This window comes from Scyliorhinus canicula, unplaced genomic scaffold (genome assembly GCF_902713615.1).
Source record: "Scyliorhinus canicula unplaced genomic scaffold, sScyCan1.1, whole genome shotgun sequence".
NCBI lineage: Eukaryota > Metazoa > Chordata > Chondrichthyes > Carcharhiniformes > Scyliorhinidae > Scyliorhinus > Scyliorhinus canicula.
Genome location: NW_024055461.1, coordinates 1408228 through 1436165, shown reverse-complemented (window position 1 = coordinate 1436165; position 27938 = coordinate 1408228). Strand labels below are relative to the sequence as shown.

Sequence of the window (27938 nt, the reverse complement as noted above, 5' to 3'; positions counted from 1 at the left end):
GGGTAGGTGGATTGACAACGCTTCCCTTCATTGGAAAAAATGAATTGGGTAGTCTAAAGTTATTTTTTTTTTTAAATATTGGGCAATCAGCCTGAGCCTGTGGCAGCTCTCACCATCTGGAACTTTCACAATGCCCGGGTGATTGACAGCGGCTCCGGACCAATAGGAAGAGGAGGGGCGGGACTGGAGGACCGACCGAGAGCTGCTGGTCCTCCAACCAATCGGAGTGAATGAAGGGCGTGGCCGGGCTGTGATTGAAGCATGCGCAGTATCAGTAATAGCGATGGAGAGTGGCTGTTTCTTCTTTGCATCCATAAATAGTAAGAGGCGGTTAACAATATGTAGCGTGCGTGAGATCGCGGGGAATGTTGGAAACGCTGCGTTAGCACATTGTGTGAGTCACTAAACTCTGAAAAGAGTTTACGGGACCCAGATTGTACCGAGTGAGGGTGCAGCCTCTCATTTTAGACCTGGATTAACGGCCGCCATCTTTATTGGTTGTGCATCAGGGCGCATGCGTGATCGTCATCTTTGTTGGGGTGGTTTCAATGAGTGGGAGGAGCTTGTTCCCCATTGTTCAGAATGGAGACAACTTGTCCATCAAACTATACCACTGTTTGAGTCCCAATGTCTGAATGATGGGGCTGTGGATTGATGGAAAGAAAGGGAAAAACATCCTGCTCTCCGGATCCCAATACCTCATGGTCTAAAGATCTGTGGTTCTGTCCACCCATGGCAGAAACTCAAGACCCTAGGTAGACGTCATCCTCAAATTGAGGGACTGCTGATGAGGACGAAGGGCAAAGTGCAGAAGGGAGAGGGCAGTGCAGTGGTTTGCACTGGGACTACGGCACTGAGGACCCGGGTTCGAATCTTGGCCCTGGGTGAGTGTGTGTGGAGTTTGCAAATTATCCCTCTGTCTGCGTGGGTTTCATCCCCATGTGCAAGGTAGGTGGATTGACAACGCTAAATTGTCCCTTAATTGGAAAAAATGAATTGGGTAGTCTAAAATTATTATTTTTTAAAATATTGGACAATCTGCCTGAGCCTGTGGCAGCTCTCACCATCTGGAACTGTCACAATGGTTAAGGCTGGTTTAGCACAGGGCTAAATCGCTGGCTTTGAAAGCAGACCAAAGCAGGCCAACAGCACGGTTCAATTCCCGTACCAGCTCCCCGAACAGGCGCCGGAATGTGGCGACTAGGGGCTTTTCACAGTAACTTCATTTGAAGCCTACTTGTGACTTTTCATTTCAATGCCTGAGTGATTGACATCGGCTCCGGACCAATAGGAAGAGGAGGGGCGGGACTGGAGGACCGACCGAGCGGAGCTGGTCCTCCAACGAGTCAGAGTGAATGAAGGGCGGGGCCAAGTTGTGACTAAAGCATGCGCAGTATCAGTAATTGCCCCATAATTGGAAATAAATAAATACATAAATAAATAATTGGGTACTTAGATTCTTTTTTAAAAGTGCAGCGGGGAGCTTGAAAGGTCACACTGGATTAGGGAGCAGAAGGGAATGTCGGGAATTTCCGTCCTAAGCTGACAATCATAGAATCCTGACAGAGCGTAAGGAGGCCATTCAGCCCATCAAGTCTGCACAGATCTTCTGAAAGAACACCCGACCCAAGCCCCCACCTTATTCCCGTAACCCCACTGAACACACATATCTTTGGACATAAGAGGCAATTTAACACGGCTAATCCACCTTTGGACTGTGGGAGGAAACTGGAGCACCCCGAAGAAATTTACGCAAACACGGACAGACAATGACCCACGCAGACAGTGACCCAAAAGGCCGGAATTGAATCCAGGTCCCTGGTGCTCTGAGGCAGCGGTGTTAATCGCTGTGCCAACGTGCCACCCCACACAATGATGGGTTTGGCAAACTCCTTTTACAGGAAGTTAGAAAGGGAGAATTTATGCACGACAAACCCAAACCACAAATTTATTTTCTGAATTCCATTTTTGGATTGAAATTGATACATTTTGTAAATTTCATTTTCAGGGTATTAGAAGAGGATTTACAGACAGGAACCTCGAGCAAACTCTTACATCACAATGTGACAGCTTCACTCGATTCATCAGGAAGTGAACATTATCGTCCTTCGAACATTAAGTGTTTGCATTTCAGGTCATTACCATTCGCGGTGTTTACACATTCTCACACTCACTCACTCACACACACACACATACACAAACACCCTCTGTCTCTCCCTCTCTCTCCCAAATGCTCTCTGTCTCACACACCCTCTCTCTCCCACACCCTCACCTACTCCCAGCGCCGGCCCTAGGATTGCTGGCGCCCCGGGCAAGCTGAACTTCGGCGCTCTGGGGGGGGGATGCCAAGGGGGGCGGGGCCGAAGGGGGCGGGGCCGAGGGGCCGGGGAGGGGGGCCGGGGGGGGGGGGGGGGGGGGGCGGCCGAGGGGGAGGGGGGCCGGGGGCGAGGGGTGGGGGGGGCCGAGGGCACCCCGGGCGACTGCCCGCGTTGCCGGTACCTTGGGCCGGCCCTGCCTACTCCCCCACTCGCACACACTCCCTCTCTCCTCCCATAGAGGTGAACCAGTTTTTTATGACAACCCAGCAGTTTTCATGGTCACTTTTTCCCAGTGCCGGCCCTACAAATGTCCAGATTCATTCAAATCAATTTCACAACCTGCCTATGTGTTTTTGTGGGTTCTCTCTCACTCCCTATTTTCTGTTTTGAATCAATTTCGCAGAGTATTAGAAGTGAAGGAATTTCAGTCAGGAAATTCAAACTAACCATCACATCAAGATCTACACTCACCAAAATGTTCGTAGCATAAATATCATGGGAGTTTGAAGATGGAAGGAAGATGCACCGCTCAAACTGGGGAGAAACCGTACATGTGTTCTGTGTGTGGACAAGGCTTCAGTCGATCATCTGGCCTTTCGAAACATAAATGCAGTCACACCGGGGAAAAACCATGGGAATGTGAGGATTGTGGGAAGGGATTTGATTATCCATCCAAGTTGAAAATCCATCAGCGCACTCACACTGGAGAGAGACCGTTCACCTGCTTCGAGTGCGGCAAGGGATTCACACACTCATACCACTTGCAGACACACCAACACATTCATGCTGGGGAGAGGCCATTCACCTGTTCGCAGTGTGGGAAAGGATTTGCTCATTCCTCCAATCTGCTGAGACACCAGCGAGTTCACACTGGGGAGAGACCATTTAAATGTCCAGACTGTGGGAAGTGCTATAAAAGTTCTGGGGAACTGATGTCCCATCAACGTGTTCACACCGAGGAGAGGCCGTTCAGGTGCTTTCACTGTGGGACTGGGTTCAGACGATCATCTGACCTCTCTGTACATAAGCGAGTTCACACTGGGGAGAGACCATTTAAATGTCCAGACTGTGAGAAGTGTTATAAAAGTTCTGGGGAATTGATATCTCATCACCGTGTTCATACTGATGAGACACCGTTCAGGTGCTCTCACTGTGGAAGTGGATTCAGGCAATCATCTGACCTCACTGTACACCAGCGAGTTCACACTGGAGAGAAGCCGTTCACCTGCTCCGAGTGTGGGAGGAGATTCACTCAGTTATCCAACCTGGTGATGCACCAGCAAGTTCACAAGTAACTTCAGTGATTGGTTGCTGTTCATCACATCCTGGACTGGAACATGTTCATTGGGGTCAATTGCTGCTGATGTTCATAAACTCTAATCCAGTCACAAGGAATTAAATTCTGAATAAAAATCAAGTCAAATCAGTTTGTGTTAAACAAAGCGTGTGGTGTCTTTTTAATATCGCTAACACAAGTTAGTTCCTTTTGAAGGTCTCCTTCTCCCCGTCTCCTCCATCCTCATCTTCAACAACAACTGTGAGGAGCTCACACAGCTTCTTTGTGACAAAGATTGAGACAATCCGATCAGCTGCCTCTGCTGCTTCCCTCCACTAATCCACCGGACCAAACCGTCTCTAAAGTACATTTTTGTCCAAGTTCTGAACTTACATCTTTCTCCAATTTTTTCTCCTACTTCCTGTCAGAACTCACCTTGTCCGTGGGACCCCCGCCCCCCCCTCCTGCTCCATTGATAACTCCCATAAACTGCTGACATCCCAACTTCTCCATGTGAGCCGATATTGGGAACAGCTCTCTCTCTGCTGGTACTGTCTCTCTCAGCATTAAATTCACTGTCATCATCCATCCTAAAAAAACACTTGTCCCTCCCATCTTTGCAAACTACCGTTCCATCTCCAATCTCCCTTTCCTCTCCACAGTCCGTGTACTCGGTGTTCCCCAAGGATCTATCCTCAGCCCCTCCTACATCCTATCTACAAGCTGCCACGAGGTGACATCATCCAAAAGCACCGTGTTAGTTTTCACAAGGACACTGACAACACCCAGCTCTACCTCACCCCATCCCTCTCCATTCCTCCACTGTTACTAAATTATCAAACTGCTTATCCCACATCCTGTACTGTATGAAAGGTTTTCCTCCAATTAAATATTGGGAAGGTCAAAGCCATTGTCTTTAGTCACCACTACAAATTCCATTCCCTAACTACTGAGACAATCCCTCTCCCTGGGAACTGTATACCAGATATTTCAATCTCCACAATGTTACCAGTGTCCATCTCACCCCAGCTCATTTGCTGCTCTTATTTTGTGTAATAACCTTTGATGTGGCACCTTGGGAAAATCCTTCTGGAAACCCAGATAAAGCACATCTACCGGTTCCCCTTTATTAACATCCCTTGCTACTTCCTCAAATTCAAATATTTTCCTGTTAAAAGTTTATTGATGAAACAGAACATGGTTAAAAAAATCTAACAGAAAATTACTTGAGGATCAAAGACAACCGGAGTGACAGGATGTTCACAATTTTCTTGTCCAAATGGTTTCCCCCGGCTCCTCTGTACCCTGTTCCCATGACTCCCCGCTTTGGACATGGGGGCACTGAACCCTGGGGGTCGCATCACCGTCAGTCCCAGTCACCCTCCCAGCTCCCAAACCCTGATTGGTTGGAGGTGCAGTTCCCAGTCAGTCCCCCAGTACCTTCCTGTCTCTATTAGCGATGCCCATGGCAGTTCCCCAACTGGGGAACAGGCCCCGTTATTCTCAGCTAAATTCAGCCCTCAGCTCCATCACCTGGCTGTCAGTGACACGGACAATAGAGACAGAAAGGTGCCCGAGACTCAAATAGGAAGTCAAAACTTGTAGATTAGGATCTCCATAAAGGTCACCAACTTCTTGAAACAAATCAAATTCCCAGTCAACAAATTAAAGGATCACATGATGGGACTACAAGTTTTATGACTTTTAATGCAACAAACAAACTAGGAGCTACTTTAACTCAGAACCTGACACATTAAACTGGAAAATAGAACTTTGCCCTTTTACACAACCTAAAATCACACTCCACGATTATAGTTACTCTGTCCTGGAAGTCGAAACTTAATTGTCTCGGAACCTGTCCAAATTGATGATTCTTCCCGAGGATTTACTTCAGTTCTTCGACCAAGACACTGAGGGAAAAAAGGGGAGAACAGAATAGAATGTGAACTTGCAAAATACATAAAAATGGACTGTAAAAGTTTCTGTGGCTACGTAAAAAGGAAACATTTGGCTCAGACAAAGGTTTGTCCGTTCCAGATAGAGTCAGGAGAATTTAGAATGAGGAATAGAGATCTCCATAGCCACCTCGTTCAACACTCTGGGATGTAGATCATCAGCTTTTGTAGTTTTATTCACTTTCAGTCCCAATAATTTCTCCAGTGCTACTTTTTCACCAATACTAATCTCAGTCCCTTGGTTCTCGGTGTTTTGGGGACAATTTTGGTATCTTCCTCTGTGAAGACAGACGCACATTGTTTAGTTTCTCTGCCATTTCCTTACTCCCCATTATAAACTCTCCTGTCTCTGCCTGGAATGGACCCACATTGGTCTTTGCTAATCTTTTCCTTTTCACATTCCTGTAGAAGCTTTTCCAGTCGGTTTTTATGTTTCTCGCCAGTTTGCTCTCATCAGTTTCTTGATCCTCCTTTGCTGAATTCTAATGGATCTCATGGAATCTTTCACGTTTCTTGTTAGCCACGGTTACATCACTTTTCCTGTTTGATTTTTATTCTTTAAAGGAATCTATATTTGTTGCATATATGCAAAATAAAAGTCACAAAAATCCGTGAGGACTTTAGGCTCCTCTCACCTTTGACAGAGAGAGAGCTGACTGGAGGTAATTTAACCTGAGGGTCAGCACACCTCAGGCGAGGGGCCTGGTTGAGAAGGCCGGGCCTTCATCAATAAACTCAGCCAGTACGGGAGTTGAATCCTCACTGTTGGCTTTGCTCTGCATCATAAACCAGCCGTCCAGCCAACTGAGCTAACCGACCCCTGGTAAATATGTAACTATTCCTTAAATATTAGGATTTCCCTGTACCAATCAGTTTCCCAGTCCACCTCAGACAACTTGCCCCACATACCCGGATAGTTTTCTTATGTGAGGAACACCCAGATAAATTAAACAAAATTATTTATTTTCTTCTGTGAGGAACACACAGATGAATTAAACAAAAGAACCATGTAACCACCAGGGCCCATTTCCATGGTAACGTGGCATGCTTTGGGGGTTCCAAACAGAAATAGGAACTAAATATCTTCACACTTCCCAACATCCTTTCACTCTGTGATTCTTGTGCAATTTGAAGCCAGGTATTAGCAACAAAGCTAAGAGAGAATCAGCCCACTGGAGGCAAAGCGGAGAGACCGGCCAGTCCAGCAGAAAGAAACCCTCCGACCATCTCCACTGACCACCTGTCAGAATGAACAAAATGCAGTCCTGGATGTTGAGCAAAAACAATAACAGCAGAATCCAACCCCTGTAATCGATTGTGAAATTGTTGGTGTCACAGCAGGTGCGATGAAGTATGCAATGCCATCGCAAATTGAGAAGTGGAAGGCCTCCCCCCAGTGTAAGCTCGCTGGTGTGTCCGCAGGTGAGAGAACTGAGTGAATCCCTTCCCACACTGAGAGTAGGTGAATGGCCCCTCCCCAGTGTGAACTCGCTGGTGTTTCTGCAGCGTGGATAACTGAGTGAATCCCTTCCCACACTGCGAGCAGGTGAATGGCCTCTCCCCAGTGTGAATTCGCTGGTGTGACTGCAGGCCGGATGACTGAGTGAATCCCTTCCCACACTGAGAGCAGGTGAATGGCCTCTCGCCAGTGTGAAACTGCTGATGTTTCTGCAGGCTGGATGAATCACGGAATCCCTTCCCACACTGAGAGCAGGTGAACGGCCTCTCCCCAGTGTGAATTCGCTCATGGATCCGCAGGGTGGATGAATCAATGAATCCCTTCCCACACTGAGAGCAGGCGAATGGCTTCTCCCCAGTGTGAACTCGCTGGTGTTTCCGCAGGGTGGATAAAGCACGGAACCTCTGCCCACACTGAGAGCAGATGAATGGCCTCTCCCCAGTGTGAACTCGCTGATGGGTGTGCAGGTGGGATAAGTGAGTGAATCCCTGCCCACACTGAGAGCAGGTGAATGGCCTCTCCCCAGTGTGAACTCGCTGGTGTGCCTGAAGATTAGATAACTGACTGAATCCCTTCCCACACTGAGAGCAGGTGAACGGCCTCTCCCCAGTGTGAACTCGCTGATGTTTCCGCAGGGTGGATGAATCAATGAATCCCTTCCCACACTGAGCGCAGGTGAATGGCCTCTCCCCAGTGTGACTGCGTCGATGAATCTCCAGCTGAGATGGGGCTTGGAATCCCTTCCCACAGTCCCCACATTTCCACGGTTTCCCCATGATTTGGGTCACCTTGTGTCTCTCCAGGTTGGATGATCAGTTGAAGCCTCTTCCACAGACACAACACGGGTATGGTGTCTCCCTGCTGTGAATGTTATGTTTATTCAGGCTGTGTAACTGGTTTCCTCGGACATTTCACTGGAACTGTCTGTGCGGAGTCCGCACGTTCTCCCCGTGTCTGCGTAGGTTTCCTCCGTGTGCTCCGGTTTCCTCCCACAGTCCAAAAGATGTGCGGGTTAGGTGGATTGGCCAGGCTAAATTGCCCTGAGTGTTGAAAAAGGTTGGGTGGGGTTATTGGGTTACGGTGATAGGGTGGAGGTGTGGGCTTCGGCAGGCTGATCTTTCCAAGGGATGGTGCAGACTTGATGGGCCAAACGGCCTCCTTCTGCACTGTAAATTCTGGGAGTCCATGAACTCTCTCACTCGGATGTGCGTTGTGTGGGTCTCGGTGCTTTTCCAGTCACACTGATGTTTCCACAGTCAGTTCACTGGAACTCTCTCACTCAGGGTGTGTGTTGTGTGGGTCCCGCTGCTTTTTCAGTCACACTGATGTTTGAAATCTTTAGCTGACAGTTCGGGCAAACATTTCTTCTTCTAGATTCAAAGACCGATGATATTCAGGTTCCAGGGAATTGAGTGACTGTCAGATCGAGACGTAATGTTTGAGATTTCTGTCTGTAATTCCTCCTCATGGAATATCCTGTCAAAACAATTTACAAAATTCATCACTGTCAGTACAGGACAGAAACGTGGAACAACAATTCTCATTTCTATGGAACGTTTTTTCCTCTCATTCCCCGAAAGCTGTAAATCTCCATCCCACACACTCTCCCTCCATTCTCACTCTGCTGTATCTAATATTCACCCTCCCAATTCTCCTGAAGGTGCTGATTCAGGCTGATTGACAGATCCAAGCTCAGCTCACTGCTTCCTGTCCAGCAGATCAAAACAAATACGAGCTGCAGTCGGCCATTCGTCCCATTGAGCCTGAACCATTCAATGGGATCATTGGCTGACCAACCTCATCACTGTTTTCCCACACTATCCCCCATATCACAGTGGTCAGCATAGTGGTTAGCACTGTAGCTTTCCAGCTCCAGGGTCCCAGGTTCGATTCCCGGCTTGGGTCACTGTCTGTGCAGAGTCCACACGTTCTCTCTGCGTTTGCGTGGGTTTCCTCCAGGTGCTCCGGTTTCCTCCCACACTCCAAAGATGTGCAGGTTAGGTGGATTGGCCATGCTAAATTGCCATTAAGTGTCCAAAAAGGTTAGGTGGGGTGTGGGCTTAAGTCGGTGCTCTTTCCAAGAGCCGGTGCAGAGTCAATGGGCAGAATAAAGATGCATGGCATTAAAGGTAAAGTAGTAGCATGGATAGAGGATTGGTTAATTAATAGAAAGCAAAGAGTGGGGATTAATGGGTGTTTCTCTGGTTGGCAATCAGTAGCTAGTGGTGTCCCTCAGGGATCCGTGTTCGGCCCACAATTGTTCACAATTTACATAGATAATTTGGAGTTGGGGACCAAGGGCAATGTGTCCAAGTTTGCAGATGACACTAAGATGAGTGGTAAAGCGAAAAGTGCAGAGGATACTGGAAGTCTGCAGAGGGATTTGGATAGGTTAAGTGAATGGGCTCGGGTCTGGCAGATGGAATACAATGTTGACAAATGTGAGGTTATCCATTTTGGTAGGAATAACAGCAAACGGGATTATTATTTAAACGATAAAATATTAAAGCATGCCGCTGTGCAGAGACTTGGGTGTGCTAGTGCATGAGTCACAGAAGGTTGGTTTACAGGTGCAACAGGTGATTAAGAAGGCAAATGGAATTTTGTCCTTCATTGCTAGAGGGATGGAGTTTAAGACTAGGGAGGTTATGTTGCAATTGTATAAGGTGTTAGTGCGGCCACATCTGGAGTATTGTGTTCAGATTTGGTCTCCTTACTTGAGAAAGGACGTACTGGCACTGGAGGGTGTGCAGAGGAGATTCACGAGGTTAATCCCAGAGCTGAAGGGGTTGGATTATGAGGAGAGGTTGAGTAGACTGGGACTGTACTCATTGGAATTTAGAAGGATAAGGGGGGATCTTATAGAAACATTTAAAATTATGAAGGGAATAGATAGGATAGATGCGGGCAGGTTGTTTCCACTGGCGGGTGATAGCAGAACTAGGGGACATAGCCTCAAAATAAGGGGAAGTAGATTTAGGACTGAGTTTAGGAGGAACTTCTTCACCCAAAGGGTTGTGAATCTATGGAATTCCTTGCCCAGTGAAGCAGTTGAGGCTCCTTCATTACATGTTTTTAAGGTAAAGATAGATAGTTTTTTGAAGAATAGAGGGATTAAGGGTTATGGTGTTCGGGCTGGAAAGTGGAGCTGAGTCCACAAAAGATCAGCCATGATCTAATTGAATGGCGGAGCAGGCTCGAGGGGCCAGATGGCCTACTCCTGCTCCTAGTTCTTATGTTCTTAATGGACTCCTTCTGCACTGTAAATCCTCTGGGATAGAGAATTCCAAAGCTTCACCACATCCTCGAGTAAAGAAATCCCTCCTCATCTCAGCTTTCTCTCTATTTTCCTGCTAGTTCCCCATAACGCTCGTCACCCTCACTCAGAAATCTGTCTGTGGGGTAGGGGGTTGGGGGTCGGGTTTGTGATACGGGAGCGGGAGTAGCTGTTTTTCTGCAGGTTCTGATGCCACTCACCTGTAACCTGTCACTTATCCTGATAGCCCGGCACTCATCTCCCTAATCCTTGCATTAATATTTGTTATCATGTCCCTGGAAGACTTCAGGGTTCATTCTGGAAGGATTATGCTGTAAAAAGTGAAGAAATGCGCTGACAAAATAGAGCAGGTGGATTCAGCGGGAATGGAGCCGCCTTTTCAACATGGCGGCCTGACCCTCAGGAGGTCTCTAGACCCCGCGCTCTCTGGGAGGCGGCGAAAATGATGACTGCCGACATTATCCGTGTTATTGACCAGAGGCTGAGTGTGCTGACTCAATATCTGAGAGTTCATGAGGCCCAGCTGCAAAACACCATGAAGAGGCTTGATGATCCGGAGGAGGGAATCCTAAACATTCAGCAAGATGCCTCCTCGATGGAGGCAAGAATTCAATCCTTTGAAAACCAGCCGAGTGGCTGGTGGAGGTCCCGGAGGACCGAGGGCCGGAGAGAGAACATCCGAGTCGTCGGCCTGTCCGATGGTCATCATAGAATTTACAGTGCAGAAGGAGGCCACTCAGCCCATCGAGTCTGCGCCTTGGAAACAGCACCCCACCCAAGCCCATACCCCCACCCCATCCCCGTAACCCAGCCTAACCTTTTATTTGGACACGAAGGGCAATTTATTCTGGCCAATCCACCCAACCTGCACATCTTTGGACTGTGGGAAGAAACCGGAGCACCCGGAGAAACCCACGCAGACATGGGGCGAACGTGCAGACTCCGCACAGACAGTGACCCAAGCTGGGAATCGAACCTGGGACCCTGGTGCTATGAAGCAACTGTGCTAGCCACTGTGCTGCCGCGCTGTCCATAAATGATGTTATTTTCTGCCCATTTAGTGTGGAGGGTAAGCCTCCCGTGTGGTTCTTTAAGGACCGACTACCACGTTTTCTCAAGCTGGATGTGAAGCCTGAGTGTTTCAAATTAGAAAGTGTGCCTCATATCCTGTCTCTGAGGCTGAGGGATAGTTTTCATCCCAGGCCTGTTATCATTCACTTCCACAACTTGAGAGAATGTCCTGGAGAGGGAACGGTGAGGTGGCACCTGGCTTCAGGAGAGAGGGAGGATTCAGAACTTTTCGGCAGCAACACAAAGTGTTGCGGCTTCGATGAAGTTCAAAAGCAGCTCAAGGCTGTGGGGAGTGAATTACGTCAGGCTTTATCCTGCTCCCGATAAATGGTATCCAACAACTCCATCAAGTCTTTCAATAATCCAACTATTGCCTTGGCCTTCATTAAATCCATGAAGGGCAAGGATCTGGAGGGATGGTTTGCAGCTCGGACTAACTCAGGTTCTAATCCGGACTCTTTCCCTGTCATGGTGTTGTCTGAATTTTAGAATCACAGAAATACACATAGGGACAGGAGTAGGCCATTCAGCCCCTCGAGTCTGTCCTGCCATTTAGTGAGATCATGGCTGATCTGTGACCTAACTCCATATTCCTTCGTATCTTTGCTCAACAAAAGTCTATCTATTTCAGATATAAAATTAACAACTGATCCAGCTTCACCTGCTGTTTGTGGGAGAGTTCCAAACCTCTCCCACCCTGTGTTTGAAGAAGTTCTTCCTAACATCTCTCCTGAACGGTCCAGCCCTGATTTTTAGACAATGATCCCAGTTTTAGAATCTCCAACCAGTGGAAATTGTTTATCTTTGTCTACCCTGTCTTTCCCTGTTAATATCATAAATACTGCAATCAGATCATACCTTAACCGTAAAATTCTCGCAAAAACAGGCCTAATTTGTTTAATCTCCCGTTGTAAGCCCCGTAGTCCAGGTATCGTGGCGTATTGTTTTAGTAAATCTATATTGCAGTCCCTCCAAGACCAAAATATCCTCCCGAAGGTGTGGTGCCCAGAATGGCTCACAGTTCTCCAAGTGGGGTCTCACAGGGTGTTGTATAACAGCAGCATAACGTCTGTGACGTTATACTCCAATCCTCTAGATATGAATGCCTTTAGCTTTTTTGATTATTTTCTGGACTTGTCCGTGACATTTTCAGGGAGTTGTCCTATGGCTTTGTGTGTGTCTGGGGGTGGTGTCCTGTGTGTGTGTGTCTGGGGGTAGGTGTGTCTGGGGGTAGGTGTGCTGTGTGTGGGTGAGTGTGTCAGTGGAAGTGGTGTCCAGTGTGTCTGGGGGGAGGTGTGCTGTGTGTCGGTGAGTGTCTGGGGGGAGGTGTGGTGTGTGGGTGGGTGTCTGCGGGTAGGTGTCCTGTGTGTGGGTGTGCGTCTGGGGGAGGCATCCAGTGTGTGGGTGTGTGTCTGGGGAAAGCCAGCAGCTTCAGCTGCCGCCGGCCCCGCATCCGCGACAAAGGCCGCAGCGGCTACAGGCCCGAGAGGGCCAGACCGTCACCCTGCTCTGCTCGGCCGACGGCCAGCCGCCGCCCCTCATCCTGGTGCTCAACCCACGGCGCCAGCGGCTGGGCCACCCCGAGGCTGGGATGGGCCTCCCCGGGGGCCTGGGCCCAGTAGGCAAGGACCTCGGCCTGAACCCCGAGGACCACGGCCTCCTCCCCGGGCGCCCGGACCCCTGCCTGCCCCTCGCTCCTTTCCGGCCCCAACTCTGTCGGACGGCAGCCTGCAGATCACCTCGGTCCGCCGCATGGACTCCAGCACCTACCGCTGTGTGGCCCACAACGCCAGTGGCAAAGACACGGCCTCGGCCTCGCTACAGATGCGGTCGCTCTCGCTTCAGGAGCTGGGGCTGGCCGGGCGCTCCGACTCCCGGGCCAAGGCCGGCCTGAGGCGGTGTCGCTCTGCTTCACTTTACTGAGAAGGCATCCCTCTGACAAAGCCATGCTGACTATTCCTGATCAAACCTTGCCTCTCCAAGTGTGGATGGATTATTTCCTTCTGAACTTTCTCCAATAGTTTCCCTACCTCTGACGCGAGACTCACTGGTCTGTTGTTCCCTGGCTTATCTCTGCAAACTTTCTTAAATAGTGGGATCATATTAGCTGTTCTCCAGTCCTCTAGCACCATCTCATCACCAAAGAGGAATTAAAAATTTGGGTCAGAGCCCCTACAATCTCTCTTGCCTCCCACAGCATCCTGCGACACAATTCATCCAGACCTGGAGATTTGTCCACTTTTAAGCCTTACAACACTTCCACTGCCTTGTCACTCCCTCTGTCAACTCGCTCAACAACCTCTCAGTCTCTCTCCCTGAGTTCCATATCTACCTCCTCATTCTCTTGGCTGGAGACAGATGTGAAATATTTGTTCAACACCCAAACCAACGTCCTCTAAAGTTTCCATCCATTTTAATAATAAGTTGCCTTTTTATTCCTCTGACCAAAATGGATAGCCTCACACTTATGCTTGTCAAATTCCATCTTCTGAAATGTATTCTGGAAGTCCAAATACGTCTACAGGACCCCCATTATCCATCTGGCTTATTACTTCAAAGAGCTCCAAACAATTGAGTCAAACACGATCTACCCTTCACAAAACCACGCTGACTCTGATGGATTGCGGTTTGACTTTCCAAATGTCCAGTTACTACTTCCTCAATAATGGATTCCAGGTCTCCCAATAACAGCTTTTAAACTAACTAGCTTCCTACTTTCTGCCTTTTTGAACTGGAGAGGTTACATTAGACTCTCCCACTAATGCAGTGACATTGTCACTGGGTCAGTGTCTCCTCTCCCCCCTGGTCTCTATGAGGTTGTTTGTGGAGAGAAGCTGGAAGTGGCGGACAGTGAGAATGGAGAATGTTCATTGTTCGGCTCTTGGGCCGCACCTGGGATTTGTAAACCCCGCCTCTCACCTGACACCTCACAAAGCCAGTGCAATGATTGACGGCAGCTCCTGGCCAATAGGGTTCAGCGGGCGGCTTCGGAGGACCGGTCAGGAGCGGCTGGTCCTCCAGCCAATCGGAGTGAATGAGGGGGCGGGACTGGGCCGAGTGAAGCATGCGCAGTGTGATTAATGGCGCAGAGAAAATTCTTTCTCGGATCCACAATCCGTAAAGATGGGAATGGCGGGACTTAGGGAGAGATGAATCAGGCGCGTCGTTGGATACACTTCGTAAATATGTTATATAAACCGAAAACCCGTAAAAATAACCTACCGGTACCGGCGCCTGCAACTTTCTCACAGACGGGATAATGGGCCTGCCATCTCGATCGCGCGCTATCGCGGTTGCGCATGCGCACTGATCAACTTTATTTTGTCATTAGTAGCAGTGCGCATGCGCACCCACCATTTTTATTGGGGGCAGCAGCAGCGGAGTTCAGTCTCAGTCGCCATCATTGTTGAGGGCAACAGTTTTGAAATGTTTCATCATGACAGACTTTCACTCTGAGTTACAAATTCCTATTTATGAGTCAGAACAATGATACATCTCCAGGGCTGTGACAATAATTCAAATTTATTTTGACAGAATAAAGCTTTTTGAGACATTTCAGAGAAATGTTACAAAATAACAATTGACACTGATCCACAAGAGGAGATATTAGATTTTAAAGATAATCTTAATGGAGGAAAGTGAGTTAGAGAGTCGGAGATTTTTAAGAAGGAAATTCCAGAGCTTGTGGCCCAGTCAAATGATAAGAGGTCAGTAATGGTGGACTGAATAAATCAGGAATGCTATAGTGGCCGAAATTAAATGAGTGCAGAGATCTTGAAAGGTGTGTGTGGAGGAGATTACAGAGATCAGGAGGATCACAACTACAGGAAAAGAAGAATGGGAAATTTCAACTTTTGGTACTTCTTAAAAGGAAAGTGAGCCCAGGGGATGGGTGAACAAGACTTGTTTGTATTGTATTTGTTTTATTGTCACATGTACTGCGGTACAGTGAAAAGTATTGTTCTGTGTACAGTCAGAAGTTCATAAGATACATGAGCAGAATTAGGCCATTTGGCCCAATGTGTCTACTCCGCCATTCTATCATAGCTGATATGTTCCTCATCTGCTACCCACAATGCTAAAGACCAAGAGCGGGACTGCAAAATCAGTCAGAGCATCTCCTCCCGAGAACACTTGACCGAGTAGCACGAGTAGGCAATGTAGCTTACCGAGTCTAAACACCTTAAATGTGATCATGGCTGATGCCATCCTGGGCTCAACTCCACCGTCCTCCATAAGCCTTCAACCCATTACCAATTAAAAATCCGTCTAACTCCTCCTTCAATTTACTCACTGTCCATACATACATCGCACTCTGGGGTAGCGAATTCCACAGATGCACAGCCCTTTGGGGAAGTAGTTTCCGTTCAAATAGGCAGCACGATAGCATAGTAGTTAGCACAATTGCTTCACCTCCCAGGTTCGATTCGCGGCTTGGGTCACTGTCTGTGCGGAGTCTGCACGTTCTCCCCGTGGGCGTGGGTTTCCTCCCACAGTCCAAAGATGTGCAGGTTAGGTGGATTGGCTGTGCTAAATTGCCTTTAGTGTTGTGTGGGGTTACTGGGTTATGGGGATAAGGTGGGGGTGTGGGCTTGGATAGGGTGCTCTTTCCAAGAGCCGGTGCAGATTCGATGGGCCGAATGGCCTCCTTCTGCACTGTAAATTCTATGAAATCTGTTTTAAATTTGCTACCTCTTATTCTAAGATTATGACCTCTTGTTTTAAATGGCACAAGAGCTCCACGTCTACTTCACAATCTTTATTATTGTCACAAGTTAGCTTACATTAACACTGCAATGAAGTAACACTGGAAATCCTCCAGTTGCACATTCCGGCGACTGTTCAGGCACACAGTCGGAGAATTCAGAATGTCCAAATTACCTAACAGCACGTCTTTTAGGATTTGTGGGAGGAAACTGGAGTGCCCGGAGGAAACCCACGCAGACACAGGGAGAATGTGCAGACTCCGCACAGACGCAAGCCAGGAATCAAACCCAGGATCACTGTGAAGCAACAATGCTAACCACTGTGCTACCATGCCGCCCATTATCCATACCTTTTAGCATCTTCTTTACCTCAATTCAATCTCCCTTCATTCTTCTAAGAGAGAGTATAGGCCTAAACTATTCAATCTCCCCTCATCTCTGGAATCAACCTCGTGAACCTCCTTTGAACTACCTCTAATGCCACTACATCTTTCCTCAAATAAGGGGACCAAAACTGTGCACAATAATCCAGGTGCAGACTTACCAATGCCGTGTATAGTTGCAACAACACTTTGTTCCTCAATTCCTTTTGCTAACATTCCATTTGCTTTCCTTATTATCTGTGGCATCTGCATGCTCGTTTTCTGTGAATCATGCACAAGGACACCCAGATCCCTCTATATAAGAGCACCCCAATGTCTCTCCTTATTCAGAGAAGCTGCCTTTCCATTTTTTCTGACCAAAATGCATGACCTCACACTTATCCACATTTTGGACCACTCTCCTAACCTATCTATATCCATTTGTATGGTTCTTATTTTCTCATTGCAGTTTACTATCCCACCTATTTTTGTGTAATCTACAAATTTGGCTACAGAACCTTCTATCCCTGTATCCAAGTCGTTAATATAGATTGTAAATAGCTGGGGCCCAAGGACTGAACCCTGTGGCAGCCCACTAGTTGCCATCCAGAAAAAGAACCATTTATCCTGACACTCTGTCTCCTGTCCGTCAGCAGTCTTCTATCTAACCTAATAAATTACCCCTAATCCCATGTGATCTCACCTTGTCAATTAACCTTCTGTGCGGCAACTTATCAAACGCCTTCCGGAAGTCCAGATATACTACATCTCCAGGATCCCCATTATCCACTTTGCTTGTTACATCTTCGAAGAACTCACAATTCTTTAGTCCAGAAATTTACTTCTTAGTTAGTATATGGAATGGTGGAATGTGAATTCAATTTTTTAAAATCTGGATTTAAAAGTCTAATGATGACCATGAAACCATCGTCGTTTGTCATTAAAACCCCATCTGGTTCCCTCATGTGAAATGAAAAATGAAAATGAAAATCGCTTATTGTCACGAGTAGGCTTCAAATGAAGTTACTGTGAAAAGCCCCTAGTCGCCACATTCCGGCGCCTGTTCGGGGAGGCTGTTCCCTTTAGGGAAGGAAATCTCCTGCCCTTACCTGGTGTGGCCGACATCTGACTCCAGCCTATAGCAAAGTGGTTGACTCTGAAAATGCCCTCTGAAATGGCTGAGCAAACCACTCAGTTCAAGGGCAAATAATGATGGGCAGTAAATGCCCAGCCAGCGACACCACATCCCAGGAGATAATTTTATTAAACTTGAGGAAGGATGTGAAGACATTGGCGTACAGTCCAGAGAAGATTCCCAAGAATGATTCCAGGGATAAATAACTGGAGCTATGAGGAGAGGTTGGGTCTGTTTTCCTTGGAGAAAAGAAAGCTGATTGGAGACTTGTAGAGGTAATCAAGATCCTGAGGGGTGTGGACAGGAGTACATCAAGAACGAGAGAGCACAGATTCAAAATAATTAGCAAAAGGAGCAGAGGTGATGCAAGGCCAAATGTTTCCACCCAGAGGGTGGATGGAGTCTGGAATGAACATATTAAGATGGAGATGGAGCTTCAATTAAAGTATTTAAAAGGGAATTGGATTATTATCTGCAAAGAAAGAATGTACAAGGTTATAGGGATAAGGCAGGGGAGTGGGATTAGGTAGAATGTTCTTTCAGTGAGCAGTGCAGGCTCGATGGGCTGAATGGCCTCCTCCTGAACTGTAATCATTCTGTGGTTCTGTCAGCACAGGCCCTCCATCATCAGCATTGGAACTGAAACTCCGATCATTACATCAACACACAACCACACTGGAATTTCAGAAAACTGGGAAATCGTCCGAGGGCAACTGACACCAACATCAGGTGAAACTCACCAACCGCCCAATGTCTCCAACAGATTGATAGGATTGATGAAAGCTCAATGTTTAATCTGGCAGAAGGTGAACCAGAGAACAGAAATAATTCAGAGTAAGGAACGATCAAAATAATGTCTCAATCAGTAACAGGAGATCAATCAGTCTCCTCTTATCATTGAGGAAATAAAATATTCAAAACACTGTCTGAATAAAAGCTGATTCTGTCAATATTTATACAGAACATCAATACACACCCCAGCTTTCAGGCTTATTAATATCAGCAGCAACAAACTCCAGCTGTCAGAGTGAAGATGGTTCAGTCCGGATGTGATTAACAGCAGAATCCAAATCCAATCCCTGCAGTCACTTGTGAACTCGCTGGTGCCTCAACAGTGTAGATGACCGAGTGAATCTCTTCCAAAACACTGAGCAGGAGAATGGCCTCTCCCTAGTGTGAACACGCTAGTGTGCCAGCAGAGTGGATGACTGAGTGAATCCCTTTCCACACACTGAGCAGATGAACGGCCTCTCCCCAGTGTGAATCCGCTGGTGCTTAAGTAGGTTGGACTTCCAAGTGAAACCTTTCCCACAGAAAGAGCAGATGAAAGGTCTCTCCCTGGTGTGAGTGTATTCATGTGTCAGCTGATCCTTCCGGCTTTTAAAGCTCTTCCCACAGTCAGGACATTTAAACGGCCTCTGATCAGTATGAACAAGTTGGTGTGTCAGCAGATCGAATGAACAGGTGAATCCTTTCCCACACACTGAGCAGGTGAATGGCTTCTCCCCCGTGTGAGTGCGTTTATGGTTTAACAGATCATTTTGCCTTTTATAGTTTTTCTCACAGTCAGAACTCTCTCCTCACTGTGAATACGATGGTGTGACAGGAGGTGGGATGAGGTTGTGAAGCCTTTCCGACACATAGAGGAGGTGAACGGTCTCTCCCTAGTGTGAACTCGCTGGTGTCTCACAAAGTGGGATGACTTAGTAAATTCTTTCCCACACACAGAGCAGGTGAATAGTCTCTCCCCAGTGCTGAATATGCAGCTCAGACGGGTAATTGAATCCCTTCCCACAGTCTCCACATTGCCACGGTTTCTCCCCCATGGGACAACACTTGTGTTTTGACAAGTTTAATCTCAGCTGGAGTTTGTTGCTGCTGACCAGATTCATCCAACTCCATTTCACAAGCTGCCTTTGTGTTTATCACTCTCTTTTTCTCCTCTTTGACTTCATTTTTCAGAATATTAGAAGGGGTGATTTGTAAACATCACATCAGGACCTAACAGTCGTTTGATTCATCGTGGCCTGAACCATCATCAGCTTCTGTACATGGAATCAAAACGGCATGAGGAAAGGTGACCATGAAAACTGTGGGATTGCCATAAAAGCCCAACTGATTCAGTAATGTCCTTCAGGGAAGGCAACCTGCCACCCGGTCTAGACCTACACAATGTAACCTCAATAGGAGGAAACGATATTGATGGGCTGGTAAGAGAATTTGAAACGTGTGAGGTGATGCATTTTGGGAGGACTAACATAGCAAGGGAATATACAATCAATGGTAGGACCCTTGGAAGTACAGACGATCAGAGGGACCTTGGTGTGCATGTCCATCGAGCCCTGAAGGCAACAGGCCAGGTAAATACGGTAGTTAGGAAGGCACATGGGATACTTGCTTTTATTAGCTGAGGTATAGAATATAAGAGCATGGTGGCTGTAATGGAGCTGTATAAACCGTTGGTTAGGACACAGCTGGAGTAGTGTGTGCTTTTCTGGTCTCCAGACTATACGAAGAAAATGAGTGCACTAAAGATGGTGCAGAGCAGGTTCACCAGGATGTTGTCTGGGCTGGAACGTTCCAGCTATCAAGAGAGACAGGGTAGGCTGGGGTTATCTTCCTTGGAGCAGAGAAGGCTGAGGGGAGACCTGATTGCTGTCTCTAAAACTATGAGGGGCACAGATAGATAGGAAAGAACCTTTCCCCTTAACGGAGGGATAAATAACCCTCTATCCCTAATTTTCACATCATAAGCAAAAAAAAAATCACTTCACTAATTAAGACTTTCAATGGCGGGGACGGTACCTACAGTTCCCCGCGGTCATGAATGCCCCCTATCCACACCACAGAGAGGGGCGCACATGCGTAGTGAGGAACCGACCTTTCAAGCATGCGCAATGGGATGATGGCGATGAGGAGGGACCGGCGTTGGACAGGGGTGGGCACAGGAAGAAGTCTGAGAACACCAGGTTACAGTCCTTTGATTCATCAGCAGCCAGCAAGGATGTGGAAACGTGGAATCGGATAGACGTATAAAGTTTCTAAATATCTGGTAAAGGCTTCAAACTTCGAATACGAAACTGCAGATCCCGTGTTTGCTGCTCCCAGTTTTTCTCCGGGGACAAGACTCTGGTTAACTGCGGCCATCTTGGTTCAGCGTAGAGCACAGCGCATGCGCTGGCGTCTTGGTGACGCAACAGCGTGGGCGGAACATCAAAGGTTCTGTTCCCAGCCGGGTCCTAGTGCCAGTAAGAATAACAATAATGTGGAGATGCCGGCATTGGACTGGGGTGAGCACAGTAAGAAGTCTTACAACACCAGGTTAAAGTCCAACAGGTTTGATTCAAACATGAGCCTTCGGAGCGCAGCTCCTTCCTCAGGTGAAACCTGTTGGACTTTAACCTGGTGTTGTAAGACTTCTTACAGTAAGAATAACACAACGGCAATTTTTTTAAACCTCCCACTCCCAGGCTGCGCTGATGTTTGTCGCCTGGAGGACTCGATGAGTCATTGATACATTCAGTGTGAGAGGCTGCAGTCCTGTCTCACTACCTGAACTGGTTATACAACTTTTGGTTACACTTCAGCCTCAGGCTCCTCATGAATGGGTGAATGAGTCAGATTTACTCTTTTTAAAAAAATTTAGTGTACCCAATTATTTTTTCCAATTAAGTGGCAATTTAGCGTTGACAATCCGCCTTTCTTGCACATCTTTGGGTTGTGGGGGTGAAACCCACGCAGACATGGGGAGAATGTGCAAACTCCATACGGACAGTGTCCCAGGGCCGGAATATAAATGTGAGTCATCTCAGAGTGCTTAATTTGGGTGCGTTTAGAGTGCTATAGTGAGAGTTTGGTGATTGAGGGAGTGCTGAATTTGGGTGTGTTTTGAGTGCTATAGTGAGAGTTCGGTGGTTGAGAGAGTGCTGAATTTGGGTGTGTTTTGAGTGCTATAGTGAGAGTTTGGTGATTGAGGGAGTGCTGAATTTGGGTGTGTTTTGAGTGCTATAGTGAGAGTTTGGTGGTTGAGAGAGTGCTGAATTTGGGTGTGTTTTGAGTGCTATAGTGAGAGTTTGGTGATTGAGGGAGTGCTGAATTTGGGTGTGTTTTGAGTGCTATAGTGAGAGTTTGGTGATTGAGAGAGTGCTGAATTTGGGTGTGTTTTGAGTGCTATAGTGAGAGTTTGGTGACTGAGGGGGTTGGGTGAGGAGGGAGCAAGGTGCTCCTTTCATTTCATTTCCTACATTGCCTCAGAGCGTGAAGGGGGCAGGGAGTTTAAAGAGAGCGCAGCTGACTGGGAGCTGAGTCAGAGGACGGAGTTCCAGTTGGTTCACACGGCAGCTACATTTTGCAAGGTAAGAGTTGTTTGTTTTGGGATTTTTAATTTAAAAATTGTTTTTTTTGTGTTTGTTTTGTTTTTTGAGAGGCAGCAAGCTATCATTGTATCATTTAGCAGAATCACCAATCTGAGAAGTTTCACTTGGGAGAGTAGCAACACTATATATATTCTTTTTAAAGGGCCTAAAGGGTGTTTAATCTTTTTTCCCCTTTAAATGTCTTGGGGAAGGGGGCCTGATCATGGGAGGGGACTTTAATACGGTGTTAGACCCTGGGCTGGATAGATCGAGTTCCAGGACGAATAGGAGGCCGGCAGTGGCAGAGGTGTTAAGGGGGTTCATGGAGCAGATGGGAGGGGTAGACCCATGGAGATTTGGTAGGCCTAGGGCGAGGGAGTACTCTTTTTTCTCCCACGTCCACAGAGTGTACTCTAGGATCGATTTTTTCGTATTGAACAGGGGGCTGATACCGAGAGTGCAGGACACGGAGTACTCGGCCATTGCGATATCGGACCATGCACCACATTGGGTGGACGTGGACATGGGGGAGGCGCGGGACCAACGCCCGTTGTGGCGCCTGGATGTAGGGCTGTTGGCGGACGAAGAGGTGTGCAGGAGGGTGAGAACGGGCATTGAGAACTATCTGGGTACGAATGACACAGGTGAGGTGCAGGTGGGGACGGTCTGGGAGGCCTTGAAAGCAGTGATTAGAGGAGAGCTGATCTCCATAAGGGCACACAGAGAGAGGAAGGAGAGGCAGGAAAGGGAGAGGCTGGTGGGGGAGCTCCTAGAAGTAGATAGGAAATATGCGGCGGCGCCAGAGGAGGGGCTATTAAGGGAGCGGCGTAGCTTGCAGGCCAGGTTCGACCTACTGACCACTAGGAAGGCGGAAATGCAGTGGAGAAGGGCGCAGGGTGCGGCGTATGAGTACGGGGAAAAGGCGAGCAGGATGCTGGCACACCAGCTTCGTAAGCGAGATGCAGCCAGAGAGATTGGGGGAGTGAGAGAGAGGGGTGGGGATGTAGTGCAGAAGGGGCAAGAGGTGAATAGGGTCTTTAGGGACTTCTATAGGGAGTTGTATAGGTCTGAACCGCCGAAGAGGAGAGGGGGAATGAAGAACTTTCTCGACAAATTGGGGTTCCCAAAGGTACAGGAGGAGCTGGTGGAAGGGTTGGGGGCGCCGATAGAGCTGCAGGAGCTAATTAAAGGGATAGGCCAGATGCAGGCGGGGAAGGCGCCGGGGCCGGATGGGTTCCCGGTGGAGTTTTACAGGAAATTTGTGGACTTGGTGGGCCCAGTGCTGGTGCGAGCCTTCAATGAGGCGCGCGAGGGGGGGGTTCTGCCTCCAACAATGTCGCAGGCCCTGATCTCCTTGATTTTGAAGCGGGACAAGGACCCGGTCCAGTGCGGGTCCTACAGGCCTATCTCCCTCTTAAATGTAGATGCCAAGCTGTTAGCAAAGGTCCTGGCAACCAGGATAGAGGACTGTGTGCCAGGGGTAGTCCATGAAGACCAGACGGGGTTCGTGAAGGGACGCCAACTTAACACAAATGTCCGGAGATTGTTAAATGTGATTATGATGCCAGCAGTGGAAGGGGAGGCGGAGATAGTGGTAGCGCTGGACGCGGAGAAGGCATTTGACAGGGTGGAGTGGGAATACTTGTGGGAGACGTTGGAAAGGTTTGGGTTTGGGGAGGGATTTATCAAGTGGGTAAAACTGCTCTATTCAGCTCCGATGGCAAGTGTGGTAACAAACGGGAGGAGGTCAGAATATTTTGGGCTCCATCGAGGTACTAGGCAGGGATGTCCCCTATCTCCCTTACTCTTTGCATTAGCGATTGAGCCGTTGGCGATGGCACTGAGGGGTTCAGGGGGGTGGAGAGGACTGACAAGGGGAGGGGAGGAACATCGGGTCTCGCTCTATGCGGATGATTTGTTGTTGTATGTGGCAGACCCGGAGGGGGGAATGCCGGAGGTAATGGGGATACTAGCGGAGTTCGGGGACTTTTCGGGATATAAATTAAATCTGGGGAAAAGTGAGGTCTTTGTAATACACCCGGGAGACCAAGGGGAGGGAATTGGGAGGCTCCCCTTCAAAAGAGCAGTTAAAAGTTTTAGGTATTTGGGGGTGCAGGTGGCAAAGAACTGGGGGACCCTACACAAGTTGAACTTTTCCAGACTGGTGGAGCAGATGGAGGAGGAGTTTAAGAGGTGGGACATGGTGCCGCTGTCGCTAGCAGGGAGGGTGCAGTCAGTTAAAATGACGGTCCTCCCGAGGTTCTTGTTTTTGTTCCAGTGTCTGCCCATCTTCCTCCCCAGGGCCTTTTTCAAGAAGGTAACGAGTAGTATCATGGGGTATGTGTGGGCACATGGCACCCCGAGAGTTAGAAGGGTCTTTTTGGAGCGGAGTAGGGATAGTGGAGGGCTGGCGTTACCCAACCTTTCAGGATATTACTGGGCGGCAAATACATCGATGGTACGAAAGTGGATGATGGAAGGGGAGGAGGCAGCCTGGAAGCGCATGGAGAGGGCGTCCTGCGGCAACATAAGCTTAGGGGCACTGGTAACGGCACCATGGCCGCTCCCTCCCACGAGGTATACCACGAGCCCGGTGGTGGCGGCCACCCTCAAGATCTGGGGGCAGTGGAGGCGACACAGGGGGGAAGTGGGAGGTCTGATAGGGGCACCACTAAGAGGGAACCACAGATTTGCGCCGGGAAACACAGGAGGGGGATTCCAGAGCTGGCAGAGGGCGGGTATTAGACAACTGAGGGACTTGTTTATAGAGGGGAGGTTTGCGAGCCTGGGAGAGCTGGAGGAGAAATTTGGGCTCCCCCCGGGGAACACGTTCAGGTACCTCCAAGTGAAGGCATTTGCCAGACGACAGGTAGCGGGGTTCCCCGCGCTCCCCGACAGGGGGGTGAGTGATAGGGTGCTATCAGGGGTCTGGGTCGGGGAGGGGAAGATCTCGGACATCTATAAGATTATGCAGGAGGTGGAGGAGGTACCAGTAGAGGAGCTGAAAGATAAGTGGGAGTTAGAGCTGGGGGAACAGATAGAGGACGGGACATGGGCAGACGCCCTGGAGAGGGTTAACTCGTCGTCGTCATGTGCGAGACTAAGTCTCATTCAATTTAAGGTACTGCATAGAGCCCACATGACGGGGACAAGGATGAGTCGGTTTTTCGGGGGTGAAGACAGGTGTATTAGATGTTCGGGAAGCCCTGCGAATCATGCACATATGTTTTGGGCATGTCCGGCACTGGAGGAGTTCTGGAAGGGGGTGGCAGGGACGGTGTCGAGAGTGGTGGGGTCCAGGGTCAAGCCAGGATGGGGACTTGCGATCTTCGGGGTTGGGGTGGAACCGGGGGTACAGGAGGCGAGGGAGGCTGGAATATTAGCCTTTGCGTCCTTGGTGGCTCGGAGGAGGATCCTGATTCAGTGGAGGGACGAAAGGCCTCCGAGTGTTAACACCTGGTTAAACGACATGGCAAACTTCATCCAATTGGAAAGGATCAAATTCGCCCTGAGAGGGTCGGTGCAGGGGTTTTCCAGGCGATGGCAACCCTTCCTAGACCTCTTGGATCAGAGATAGAAACTGAGGCCATGACAGCAGCAACCTGGGAGGGGAGGGGAGGGCGGGAGGGGGGGGAGGGGGGGGGGGGGACAACGACGAAGGAAGGACGGTAGCGGCGGGGGCACGGGCAAGGCCTGCCCGAGGACGCTGCTAGAAATGATAAGTTGGTCTGACTGTCGGTTCGCCGGCGGGGGGGGGGGGGGGGGGGGGGGGGGGGGGACGCGCGGGTGGGGGGGGGGGGGATTCTTTTTCTTTTTCTTGTTAAGTAGGGGGGTTTGACTTTGTTTTGTTATAATTTAAATGTAAATGTAGGGGGGGTTAAAATGTTTGTATTTTGAAAAATTCAATAAAAATTATTTTAAAAAAAAAAAATGTCTTGGGGAATTCAGATCAGAGGGGATGGAGGCTAGGGCAGTTGCATGCTCTGCCTGTAGAATGTGGCTGGTGAGGGATATCACCGGTGTTCCTGCTGACTACACCTGCAGAAAGTGCACCCAAATCCAGCTCCTCAGACACCGCCTTAGGAAACTGGAGCTGGATGAACTTCGGATCATCCGGGAGGCAGAGGGGGTGATAGAGAGGAGTTACAGGGAGGTAGCCACACCCAAGGTGCAGGACAGGAGTAGCTGGGTTACAGTCAGGGGAAGGAAAATGAATGGGCAGACAGTGCAGGGATTGCTCGTGGCCATTCCCCTTCAAAACAAATATAGCATTTTGGATGCTGTTTGGGGGGGTGACCTACTGGGGGGAGGCCTTAGCGGCCAGATCTCTGGTGCTAAGCCTGCCTCTGTGGATCAGAAGGGAAGAGGGGAGAATAGAAAAGCAATAGTGATAGGGACTCAATGATTAGGGGAATGAATAGGCGATTCTGTGGCCGTGAACGAGACTCCCAGAAGGTATGTTGCCTTCTGGGTGCCAGGCCCAGGGATGTCTGGATCGAGTCAGCAGGATTCTTAAGGGGGAGGGGGAGCAACCAGAAGTCGTGGTGAACATAGGCACCAACGACATATCTAAGAAAAGGGATGAGGATCTGAAAAGTGATTTTAGGGAGTTAGATTGGAAACTAAAGAGCAGGACAAGCACAGTAGTGATCTCAGGATTGCTACCGGTGCCACGTGCAAGTGAGACAAGGAGCAGAGAGCGAGTGCAGCTGAACACATGGCTACAGGGTTTGTGCAGGAGGGAAGGCTTTTAGATATGTTGATCATTGGGATATCTTCTGTGGAAGGTGGAACCTTCCTGCGGAAGGATGGATTGCACCTAAGCTGGAGGGGCAGTAATATCCTGGGTGGGAGGTTTGCTAGAGCTCGTCGGAAGGGTTTAAACTAGTTTGGCAGGGGAGTGGGAACAAGAGCTTTGAATCAGAGGATAGGGCAGCTGTTAAACAGGCAGAAATATATGTAGCCAGTCTGTGAGGAAGGATGAACAGTTGATAAGGCAAAGTTGCACTCAGTGGAATGGGTTAAAGTGTGTCTGTTTCGATGCAAGGAGTGTCAGGAATAAGGGAAATGTACTTAGATGGATCTACGATGTTGTGGCCATTCCAGAGTGTAGTTTTTACCTCACCACTATTCTTAGAATTCCCCCTATAACAAAAAGGGTCGGTTTATTCTAAATGGTGAACAGGGATTCTCACTCCCCGACTCCTACACAGACTTTGGTGGGTGCTATTCAGGTCAAACTAGTGTTTCAAGTTATCCCCCAGTATAACCTGTATGTTCGCAGAAGACTTATTTACTCACCACTTAGTAACTTACACACAGGTCCAGCTTGCTAAGTGAAATAAAGTAAACTTTAAAGAAAAATACTAATAACCACTTTTTCAGGTTATCAATTTGAACTTAAATTTATTTTCAAGTTAAAAGAGAATAACTACTTTTACAGAAAGGTAAAAAGGTCTTTTCCTGTTCGGACCAGTTGCAGACTTTCAAGTCTCTCTTGACAATCAGTTTTCTTTAACTTTTGGTCTTCTGTTCACTTCTCTGGGCTGCTCGGTCTGTAGATGTTGCTCGTCCCATCACCGAGGAAGATTCTGAATTCTCTGCTCATCTCCCCCAATTTTTATAGGAATTTGGGGCCACTTAATCTCTGCACCCGGCATCCTGTTGCCTGTCTGCTTGACAGTTTGAACATTAAATTTTATCGATTTAGAAGCATGGTGCTGCCCTAACCGCAACCGTGCAGTTACCTCCTTACCAGCTCGCCATTCCTGACTCTAACTTTTCTCGCTTTTCTTGACATGTAATTAATCTGTTTGTGTCTTAGTTCGCATATCTTTTGGATGTATGTGTCTCTTAATGAGTTTTCTTAGATTTGACTCGGGTCATTTTTGGGTTAAGCTAATGTCATATTAGGGTTATCCCTTCCGACTCCAACTTTATCTGCCTTGTTCATCTTCTACAAGGTTTTAACTTCACAATGTTATAAGCTATAGTGTGGCCTTGTCACCTTTTTGTTTTTCTTAA

At 48.3% G+C, this 27938-nt stretch overlaps 2 protein-coding genes and 1 long non-coding RNA gene across 3 annotated transcripts in view; 1 reads left to right on the top strand and 2 right to left on the bottom strand.

Annotated features, from left to right (window-relative positions):
* The first annotated feature begins 251 nt into the window (after positions 1 to 251).
* The window catches only part of LOC119959618 (gastrula zinc finger protein XlCGF57.1-like), a 45470-nt gene continuing 17783 nt past the window's right edge, over positions 252 to 27938 (top strand). Inside the window, exons 1-3 of the mRNA XM_038787818.1 lie at positions 252 to 320; positions 2009 to 2134; positions 2722 to 3601. Coding sequence (XP_038643746.1) covers positions 2828 to 3601 — 774 coding nt within the window. The 5' untranslated portion in view covers positions 252 to 320; positions 2009 to 2134; positions 2722 to 2827. The remainder of the gene's footprint in view (positions 321 to 2008; positions 2135 to 2721; positions 3602 to 27938) is intronic.
* Positions 4413 to 7049, bottom strand: LOC119959629. The gene is made up of 2 exons (XR_005459247.1): positions 5680 to 7049; positions 4413 to 5504 (listed from the first exon to the last, which is right to left on the bottom strand). It is a non-coding gene; the product is annotated as an uncharacterized LOC119959629 (long non-coding RNA).
* LOC119959604 (zinc finger protein 239-like) overlaps positions 27356 to 27938 on the bottom strand; it is a 39461-nt gene continuing 38878 nt past the window's right edge. Inside the window, exon 3 of the mRNA XM_038787792.1 lies at positions 27356 to 27586. Coding sequence (XP_038643720.1) covers positions 27491 to 27586 — 96 coding nt within the window. The 3' untranslated portion in view covers positions 27356 to 27490. The remainder of the gene's footprint in view (positions 27587 to 27938) is intronic.